The sequence below is a fragment of the Myxocyprinus asiaticus genome, chromosome 34 (assembly GCF_019703515.2).
Source record: "Myxocyprinus asiaticus isolate MX2 ecotype Aquarium Trade chromosome 34, UBuf_Myxa_2, whole genome shotgun sequence".
Taxonomy (NCBI): Eukaryota; Metazoa; Chordata; class Actinopteri; order Cypriniformes; family Catostomidae; genus Myxocyprinus; species Myxocyprinus asiaticus.
The window spans coordinates 1774299-1785768 of record NC_059377.1 but is presented as its reverse complement, the minus strand read 5'-3'; the positions used below and the strand labels follow the sequence as shown (position 1 = coordinate 1785768).

Sequence of the window (11470 nt, the reverse complement as noted above, 5' to 3'; positions counted from 1 at the left end):
TACATTTTAATGGGTAATATAACATAGAGTAAAAAAAAAAACAACAACGTACACATCATATATAAAGGGTCGGTATCATAAAATGTAATTTCATGTTGTCTCTACTGGTGTTGGCCTCGTCAATATTTCAATAATTCATGTGTCAAATTTGCTTCAATTATAATGTTTTATTACAAGGCACACCAAAACAGGACGATACTACCAGAATTTACACCAGAATAACTCCGTTATCTCTTCAAATTAAGAGCATACATTTGAAACCTCTGACAGAGTCGAAATAATACTGTAACCACCTTTTAAGGATTTGTGGTAATAGTTTAATTGAAAAACCCACATTAGGGTTAGGTTAGGGTAAGGTTAGCGGACCACAAATCTGATGGGGTGGGGGAGAATAATGTCTATGATGGTTAAGACCCTGGTACTTAGGCCTGACTTGGAAAAATATAATTTTTGAAAGTTCAAGAATTACATTTTTCAAATAAGATGATAAATTAAAACAAAGGAGGATCCCACATCATATGGATTTCCAACCCTCAATGTTCTTGTTCTTTGTGTTGCATTAAAGTTAATTACCATTCATCAGATAATCTATGAAATTCATCTTCCTCTAAGAGCCCAAGAATTTTTATGCAGTGGCACTTTGCTCAATTCATAATTGTATAGGTCAGATACAATGTTTTATTGATTTGAAACAATGTGCTGTTGTTGTTTACAATAATCTTAAAATGTAGGCATTCAAGTCAATATTTTATTTAACATAATTCATACTGCAGTCATTGTGAACAGCTGGGATTTCAATATACACAACAGAATTGTAACATTTTACGCAACCATTCCTAACCCTAAGTCATCCCTCTTCATGAAAATCATTTCCCACCCATGAAAACTCTAGCAAAACATATGAAGGTCTACCAACCTCACAACAGCCCAATTTGCATACAGATCCTGTCAATCGAATATGAGCCGGCCTCTAAGCCGGTAAGGTCTTCAATCGGTCAGTGTTATCAGAATTGGTCAAATGCGATGCTATACAAGTCTTTTTTCAAACACCGAAATTAATGACTATTTAATGTAGTTTATGTGCGATGCAAGGCAGGTTCCCTGTCACTGAAGCCCAAACAAAATCAGTCCTCAAGCCTTCATAATAGAACACAAGAGAAATGTAATAATTTGAATCTCTCTCTCTCTTTTGGTTCATGTCTATGAGTGGAAGATAAGTTAGCATGTGAATCTCAGCAAAAATAAACAGTGGGTACCAGCATAGTGGCAAATACGACTGAATTCTTTGAACAACAATCACTGACCAGCCTTCTAAATCCTATTCCTTTACAACCCACCCACACTGAGCCCATCCCATAAGAAACCCCTGCTTCCTTCAGGAAGCCCCTCCCCCTGCCAATCTCCAGTCAGTGTGTCAGTCATGTCTCAGCGCATGTAAACGATAAATGCATTCTGGGATGTAAGGGCCAGTGGGCTCGGGACTATTTCAGACAACGTTCAAAGTAGGTGGCACCAACGTAGCCGCCCCTTAGTGACCGCTGGACGTTCTGCTCGAAAAGCCGTCGGTTTGTCTGCAGCACCTCTGCTGCCTCTTTGTTCAGTGGATCTTCAGGATTTGGCTCCTAAAGTTGGAATACAGATGAAAAACAATCAATACAAGAACATTTGCTCAACAACTGCTGACTGGCTAATTTTACAACATTCTTAACTCTGCAATTGTGAACAAGCTACCACCTTGCAACTGAGAAATGTAGTTAAGCTAGCTTCGCTATTTGTAGCGAAGCTACTGCCCATCACTGTATGTAGGACAGTGGCAATGGCAGCTTCCTCACATTGTTCTTGCTGTGCTCAGATAACTATCCCCCCAGCTAGATTTCTTGCAAAATAACCACCAGCCCAGCTAGAACTATGTGAGGTAGACACCATTACTACTGTCCTAAATACCACTTTAGTCATCACGAACAGGGCCTTATTCATTTTTGAGATGAGGTCTCTCTTAATGAAATCTGCCAATCCAAATCGCGTAATGAAGGTTTTAATGAAGTCAGAATCAAGGAACATGGTTTGAAACAGCTCACCCATGTCTTCAATGCTTTTATATGACTGATGTTTTGCTACTGTGTGTAAAGTCCAGAGCACCTCCGCTTTTAATGCTGGCGTAGATCCAAACGCTGTCCGGAGGTCGCTTACCGGAGTTGCAGGAGTTAACGTTGTTAGCTCAGAGTGGGTCGCACTGGGGCCGGACTTTGTGGTGATGCTCCCGATGTGAATACAGAACAATATTGGGTGATGGCAAGCGTTTGCTAGTGGCTTTTTATGGTGGATTTATGTTTTTCTGACTTCCCATGTGACTCTAATGCCTTTATACCCAAAGTTCCTAATTTGAATGTTTTCTTGCACAAGGTGCAGCGGGCTTCAAATTCGTTATTTTCAACAGGCTTCAACCAAGCACTAAATGCACTGTTCTCGATCCAGATCTTGTTGAACTTGCACTTACCCAAATTAGATTCAAGTAACGTTAACAGAAACAATTTTAACTTATTACTTCTAGAAGTAGCTATTTTTTTGTTTGATGGGAGGAGGGGCCACGTTAAACCACACACCACATTGTGGGCGTGCGGCGATAAATTCTGACCGAGCTGCACAGTTTGAATGAGTGGTTATTGGTTCCATGTTGGTTTCGTTTTGTAGTTTTGTTACAGCGTGATCAATAAAAAAAAAATGTCTACCAAAAACACATTTAAAAGCGAGACTGAAGTTTAGAACATTATAAAAGTAATGTTAATTTCATAATCCAATCAATTTTTAAGACCTGTCGAAATCGTATTTAAGACATAAAATTCGGATTATTGGATTTTAGACTATTTAAGACTTTTTAAGGACCCGCGGAAACACTGTCTAGGGGGTCTGATGAGGTCTAATGTGAACTGATGAGGGCTAATGGGTCTGATGTAGTCTACAGTGGGTCTGATGAGGTCTAATGGGGTTTGAAGTGGTCTCTTTAGGGTCTGATGAGGTCTAATGGGGTCTGATGTGGTCTCTTGTGGGTCTAATGAAGTGTAATTTGATCTGATACGCTTTCAAGAGGGTCTGATCAGGTCTAATGGGGTTTGATGAGGTTTAATGTGTACTGATGTGGTCTACAGGGGATCTGATTAGGTATAAAAGGGTCTGATGTGACTTCTAGGGGGTCTGATGAAGTCTAATGTGGTCTGATAAAGTCTTTAGAGGGTATGATGAGGCCTAATGTGGTCTCTACAGGATCTTTGTGCTCAATGCATCATATCCTTAACAAGACGAACAATCTATTAATGCATGAATCAAACTCACTCACAATGGTGACAATTTCTGGTACATGATCCAATCTGATAAGAAATCAGTTTACTTGCTGCTAAAAATTAGGATTTTGGAAGGGAGTGTTGTAAACTACAGCAATGCTCAATCATATCAATGAACAATATTTCAAAGTATCAATCAAACTCACTCAGAATGCCACTGTTTTCCACGCATCATTGTTTTATTATATCCATGTATGTGGCTACAGACGAATGATATAGAACAGTGAAATCGATGACCACAACAACTCCATCTTTCCTGCAACTGGCTCCATTATCTTACAGGAGACAGATGACATGAGCTCCACTGTCTTCTCTCATTGGTAGTCACTGCGTGATATTGCTCTGCATTTGCATAAAGTTAAACTTTTCTCAACTTTGTCACATCTCTTGACATGCCCACATTCTGTCACCAGCTCTCAATGAAATAAAATGTGGTCAGAGATGGCCTTCAGAGAGTCTGATGAGGTTTGATAAAGTCTAATGTGGTTTTTTGGGGGGTCTGTTGAACTCTAATGGGGTTTGATTTGGTCTCATGGGGTCTGATGAGGTCTTGTGGGGGGCTGATAAAGTCTAATGTTGTCTGATGAGGTCTAATGTGGTCTCAGGTGGTCTCTTGGGGGGTCTGATGAAGTCTAATGTGGTCTGATGAGGTTTAATGTGGTCTGATAAGCTTTGATGGGGTCTGATCTCTCTCTTATCTATCTGTCTATCTTTAGGATCTATGAAACTTCACAGACTAAGATTTTAAAACTATTTTAAACTTTCAGCCCAGGCTTTGTGAAGCCAAAATCATAGTTTGTCTTGAAAAACTGTACCTATCTAGTTTTATTTGTGACTTATCTTTGCAGCTGTGATTGCTATTGTGATTTAATTAGTTAAAAGATAAATTTCATGATATGGTTTGTTGTTTTGTGTTTTTGATACTCTTACACTGAATGTAAAATTGAACAGAATAAAAACTCTAAACAATATTCAGGAGATGAGAGTTGAACTTACAAGGAACAGATACTGTAGTCCGTATATGATGGAGTTAATTGTCAACACTGGCTTCCAGTCTTCTCTGAAACACAAAACAACACTCATTTCAATCTCATAAAGATAAACCACCAAACACAGAAAAACAGCATTTCTAAAAACTATTACAGCCCACTCACTGGCTTCATGATTATGTGATTGAAGGAATATTTCAAGAATTGTTCAAACACCATTATATTATCTATACTGGTTTTAATTGTGGTATTCATTGACCTACAGTGGTTACCCAACCAGAATGACTCTTACTATCACAGGAATTAACGCAAGGTGAGACTCATTCGCAAAATCGCCGCAATGAGGTGCGAAGTGACACTTTTGGCACCGTCATGTGTAGAAAATAATTATGATTAACATTGTTAATATTATCATTTGTATTGTATTTTTGTTTTTTACATTTTTAAGTGTAGAAGGCTATCTAACAATGCAAAATTAATGGCAGCATTAAAGTTATAGCTTAGTTATGTCATGAATCGGTATCTAGCAAAAAAAAACTGTTCCTTTATAGATATTAGTTATTTAATTATCGTCCTGAAAATAAAAATACTTTGTGAACATTCATAATTTTATTTGTTATCCTTACTGAAAACAACAACACCAACAACGCATTTAATTAACTCCGTTAACCAACGTTATAATTGACCCAGCTAGTCGGTGAGACTAAAATACAGTGGTTCAACTGAAACCCTGCTCATAAGCGTAATTAAATATACGTATATGTGCTTATTTTGGTGTTATTATATGTGATAATATGTGTTTCTCTTGCACTGGAATCTTCTGTCACCATGACAAATTCCTTGTGTAAGCATACTTGGCAATAAAGCTCATTCTGATTCTGATATGTCTTTAAAGTTACAGAGGATGGTGTGGAGTAGAGAAAAGCTCATGTTCTTTGAATAAACACATGCGACTGATAGCTTAAGGGTACTGTGCTCGGCTCTCGTGCAAAAGGTCACTGAATCGAAACTAGCTTTTCTTATCTTATTGTTTGTTTATAATAATGAATATAATAAATAACATATTTGACCATATATAATAACATTTGATATTGCTGAAGTAAATTTCAACATTCAAAACAAAAGCAGACATTTCAGAATTGCATGGTTTTTATTTGCATTTCATTCCATTTTGGTCTGTGGCTGGTACTGACTCAGTGTCCCGTAAGATTATTTTTGGTCATTTGGTTTTATACTTTATATCATTTTTACATTTAATCTTACATTTGTCACCACGATTGTGTTTTATAAGGTAAAACCCATAGGCAGTACAGTCGCATAGGGCGGCAGCGTTCATGATTACTTGATAAAGTTTATAATTCAACTTAATTACATCATACAGAACAATGGTGTGATGGTAGTTCACCTATATTTGTCAAAAGATCCAGGTGAAAATCTAAACATCCAAATCTCCTTCAATCTTTTAATCTTTTGGAGTGTCACAACCCCCCAAATCACCATTGTCTGTGTTCGCACGGGGGATGGGGTAGATAATAGCCCATATTTAACACCCACCTTGAGCGTTCAATTGTGTCACAACTCTGTTCTCATTTTAATTTGGGAGTAAAATGTACCCAACAGACATGTGACATATGCCATTATTGCATATACACACATTTATTCACATTCAATACATATGCCAAGACATTCAGTATTTTCAGCATGGCAAGGTTTGTATTTTATTTATTAAGCCAGTTTGCACCATGGCTGGTGTCTTGTAACGTTTGGTATTGTTTGCCTTAAACTTGTGTCTCCACAAAACCCTATCAAATACTTTAATGTTTATTAAAGGAGAGAGTCAGTCTTCGCTGCTGACATGAGATGGGAAGAAAAGTTGGTTTTGAACCCGCACCACGAGCAGAATCAAAACCACAAACCGACGCTCTACTAATCATGCCATTTCTTAATTAACAATACAGTGATTTTACAGGATTGACCAAGACCAAGGACACCTCACTGGAGAAAACGCCCGCCTCACTACTAGCCTCTGATCACCAAGAGAACCACCAATGTTTACTTTCAGTTATTATAACTCACTCTCTTTAGACATTTTATTTCCACGTTTAAAATACTTTGTGATTGTTTATTTTAATAAAGTGTGTGTTTATGTATTATTATACGTAGTATTAAGAAAATATTAAGAGTGGAGACAGGAAACAGAATGGGAAAAACTAGCCATGCTGTTTTCAGGTGCTCTTCACTCCTGGGTGAAAAATAATCAATGTTATTGAGCTTTGGGGCAACATCGGTTAATAGCAAATATTAACTACTTATAAAATACCAAACAGATAACAAATAAAAAAGCACATAACCTACAGTTTTGAACTGCATATCATTTCTGGTTATTACATGTAGCGGAAAACTGAAACACATGTATTGAGAAATATTATACATATAATGTGGTCACAATACTTCCAGCCTAAATAATGTAATGGAAAATTTTGATTATTTTTAAAAATATTTTACAGTATTTCATTTGATCCTTTCATAAAGAATAATTCTCTGTTCACTTTTTCTTTTGTTTTTTATCGCCAGGATAAAATAAAATATGACACAATGGTATACATATAAATTAATTCACATTTGATAATCCTGTTTAAAAATAGAAAATATAAGCTAGCCTATTGGCACATTAAAAGAAATCACAGGTTTACAATCTTGACAGTTTTTGGAAGTTACAGTTGTTTGAATATGCTGCCTAATGATGCCCGCTCATAACATCTGTGTATATGTATAAAAATACTCACAAATGATAATTCTCTATAATGAAATTTGAATTAATAAAATGCAAACATATAACTCTCCGATGCATACGAGTCCTTGTGAATGCTGAATATTGCAGGAAAGTGTTTATGATGCATCTCCATTGCTGCATCCCTCCAGCAATTCAATGTTGTGACGTTTTTGCATTTGTTCTTCTTCTGTTTCTTCTTCTTCTTTTATTTTATGGCGGTTGGCAAAATAAGCTTAACATGCATTACCTCCTCCAATTGAATGGTCGTGATGTTCTTGGAAAGAGCTTTGAGGCGTTCAGCTCTGGCCTGTTGAAATTCTATGGTTATAGCGCCCCTTAGCGGTTTAGAGCTGCTAATGACACATTCACATGGTGATAGCGGCGGTAAAATGCCTGCTCTTGTTGGATACTGTAAATGACTCATATGAAAGACTAACTACACTGCACTGCTTGACACATTCAATGCATGTTCAAATATATTTGAGATAAACAAAATAAAATATGTAAAACTTCTGTGCAGTGAATGTTACTTGTCTAACATACATTTCAACCAAAGTTCACTAACTGCAAACTCATCCAAGCAGAGCATTAAGTGCACTGCTCAAAGGTTCACTGGTGATATGATGGGATTGGTTGGATCTCTGTAACTCTCAGTATTCAATTTAAAGGAGTCATGAAATGGAGAATCAAATTTTCCTTGATATTTAGACATATAAGGAGGTAACTGTCCAATAAAAACATACTGTACATTTCAGAACTCAAAACTTCCTCCCCAGTCTGAGCATTTATAGTTGCCACCCTGCTGAAACGTCTGTCTGTTTGTGATGTCACGAAACATTGCTCATTTGTATTTACACATCCCACAACATGCGTCATCGCACCCTTGGCTCCGCCAACTGGGTTCAAGACAAGAGAGCAGGCCTTGTGTGTCTAACTATTCCTAACATAACATCAAAGGGTTATGGTCTTGGCTATTTTGAATTATTTTTGTATATAAACATGAACTACACAGACCGCCACTACTCTTTGACTGCCGTTATGTATCTCGCCGCTTTTAAAAGATGTGGTGTCAACTCTGAAAGGGAGAAGCAATTCTCTTTCATTCAGCTGCTGCCTCTTGTTGTTTTGAGCTCAAACGCATCATGGACGTGTCCTTTCGCCCATCTGCGCTATTTTTATTTGTTGGTTTATGTAAACATAGATGGACTTCTTTGACCGTTTCAAAGTGTTTCCGTCGATGTATACCTCAGTGTCCCTTCAGTATGCGTGTGTGTCGTTTCAATGTGCTTTGGACTTTGAGTGTTCGTTTTTTCAGCTCATGTCAGCATGGATTGCTTGTGAAACATTCATAATACGATTCAAGCTTTGCAAAGGAACTGTTATTGAAGGATGGGGCAGTTAAAAACACTTGGACAAGATAAAAAAAATGTAAGTCAACCATTTCATTCATGAATATTTTAAATGTCATGACTGTCTGATAGTTTATGGTGCTGAGTGATATCAGTTGTGCTCGAGATGAAGAGTTTAATATATTCCGATGCAATGTGTTGAATGTACGTTGTGTAAACCCAGCAATTTTGTTGATTAAAGTTGAGGGGTTTGTTCATTCTCTTCCGACTGAGTTTGCTGAATTTGAGGGGCTGCATGATCATAACAGTGGGCATTTATGCTCAAGTTTTAAGGAGGCGTTTAGGCCAAAACTGAGCGTTTCAGGCAGAGGGTCAAAAACAGTGTGGAAAATGATCACATATTACTAAATTGTTTTGGTGCGAAAATACTTTTATGACATTATCATTGGACCTCAGGGAAGATTATAAAGAAGTGTGGCTTATTGCTATAATTATAAACACTTATGCTTGTGTCACTATATTTATTACGTAAAAATAAATATTATAAATATATTTATCACGTCATCACCAGGGCTTAACATTAACTTTTTGGCTAACCATCCACTGAGGCTAGTGGTGTTCCAACTGTACGCATTTGTTTTGGACATTTTATATGAACAAGAATGATTTGAGTTCAGCAGGACACAAGCCTAATGATCTAAAGAGCCCATATTATGCTCATTTACAGGTTCATCATTTTATATTGGGGGTCTACTAGAATAAGTTTACATGCTTTAATGTTCAAAAAACACATAATTTTTCTCATACTGTACACTGCTGCAGTACCTCTTTTCACCCTCTGTCTGAAACGCTCTGTTTTAGCTCCTGTCTCTTTAAAGCCCCCCTTTCCGAAAATCCCAGTCTGCTCTGATTGGTCAGCTGGCCCAGTCTGTTGTGATTGGTCAACCGCTTAAGTGTCGGAAATGTAACACCCCTTACCATAACCGAGTTTCAGCTTAAAGTTGCCAGTAGGTGGGTATTATGCAAATGTGTTTCATGGTGACATAGCTATGTCACGGAAGTAATGGCTGGACTGCAAACCAGGCGTTTCAGGCAAATCAGGAGCAGTGTTTTCTGTGGGAGAAAGTAGCTCCCTTTGGCGTGGACTTTGTGCTTTGTAACTTTGCAGACCTTTTACATGCACAAACAGCTATACTACACACTAAAGTAAAGGTAAAATCCCAAAAAGCATAATAGGGCCTCTTTAAGTAATCTCTTAGAATATCTGAAGGCAAACATGACCAGTTAACTGGAGTAGGACAAAACAAGAGGAAAACTTTGTCAATAATTTGTCCATTGGTCTATGGAAGTCCAGATTTTAACCCCTTTAACCATTCTAAAATGTACTTGCCTTTATAAAAGTTCAATTTTTTAACAGTGGCATTTGTAATAATAAAAAGTCATTGCCACAGGTAAGACCATACATGGCTCCACATTACTGTGGTTAGGCAAATACAGATAGTCTTCCTAAAAAATCAACAATAGCATTTGTTATGAAAAACTAAGGACCTAAACATGTTTAGAAACATTTAACTACAACTTTCAAAGTTAATAATTCCATGGAGTACAAAATAGATAATAAAATGTAGATGTTAAGTAGACTAAACTCAGTCACTATTTACTTTCATTGCATTTGTTATTCCATGAATGGAAAAATACATCAATCTTTTTTTCCATTAATGGAAGAAAGTCCTAAGGGTTTGGATCAAGATAAAGGTGACAGAATGATGACAGAATAATTATTAATAATAAAAATGAAGTCTTATAGAATCACCCTAATTGATTTTGCAGTAAAAACTTTTTAGTTTGAATGATGAGGTGTATTAAAAAAAAAATACAAATGTAATCGATGTTGATGCGGGGCGCACTGTTATCTCTTTACCTCGTCAGTGCTTTTTTTTAAAATTTTTAACCCTTTTCTCCCCAATTTGGAATGCCCAATTCCCAATGCGCTCTAAGTCCTCATGGTGGCGTAGTGACTCGCCTCAATCCGGGTGGCGGAGGACGAATCTCAGTTGCCTCCGCGTTTGAGACCATCAATCCGCGAATCTTATCACGTGGCTTGTTGAGCACGTTACCGAGGAGACCTAGCGCTTGTGGAGGCTTCATGCTATTCTCTGCGGCATCCACGCACAACTCACCATGCACCACACCGAGAGCGAGAACCACATTATGATGACCACGAGGAGGTTAACCCAATGTGACTCTATCCACCCTAGCAACCAGGCCAATTGGTTGCTTAGGAAGCCTGACTGGAGTCACTCAGCACACCCTGGATTCGAACTTGCGACTCCAGGTGTGGTAGTTGGTGACTTTACTTGCTGAGCTACCCAGGCCCCGTAACCTCGTCAGTGCTGTTTATAATGTCACGGCTGTCTATCAGTTTGAGAGATTCGACATCCTGCATATAGAGCTTTTTACTAGAATGTCTGAAGAATTCAAATGGGTCACTTAAGTTTTGTGGTCTCTGCTGGCCGCCGCAAGATCGAAGCCCGACTGAATCACGCAAGTTTCGCCCTGCGCTGTCCCATAGCTCTGGTTCTATCTCTGGAGCATGCTGATGTGCGCTGCAGTGGCTCGCACGAGACTACACCTCATTTTCCCCGCTGAGATGCGTGTCAGATATGAGAGGCATATTTACTGCTTATAAAATGTTGGAAGCGAGATGAATACAATTAACTTTGCTTTGGCTGTGGCCATCTGCTAAAGTGGCTAGTAAGGGTTACTTGACACTGCCGATTTTTACCTGCATTTGGCAGGTGGGTGGGTGTTAATGTCAAGCCCTGGTTATCACTGTAAACTTAACCCTTATGTTGTGTTCTGGTAATTTTGACCTGGATGACTTTTTTTCCCGTACGATTTTATTTTTAACTTAATCCAATTGGACACATATGGTATCTGAAAACACAAAAATAAATTGTGTGTAGGGGGGTTCTGTAGCACCCCCTTGAAAACTGGCATGTAAGGGAGGCTCTGTAGCAC

At 38.0% G+C, this 11470-nt stretch overlaps 1 protein-coding gene across 1 annotated transcript in view; it reads right to left on the bottom strand.

Annotated features, from left to right (window-relative positions):
- Positions 1 to 655: 655 nt before the first annotated feature.
- Positions 656 to 11470, bottom strand: part of LOC127425151 (NEDD8-conjugating enzyme Ubc12-like) — a 69946-nt gene continuing 59131 nt past the window's right edge. The window contains exons 5-6 of the mRNA XM_051670847.1: positions 4335 to 4398; positions 656 to 1622 (exon numbers count right to left, since the gene is read on the bottom strand). Coding sequence (XP_051526807.1) covers positions 1482 to 1622; positions 4335 to 4398 — 205 coding nt within the window. The 3' untranslated portion in view covers positions 656 to 1481. The remainder of the gene's footprint in view (positions 1623 to 4334; positions 4399 to 11470) is intronic.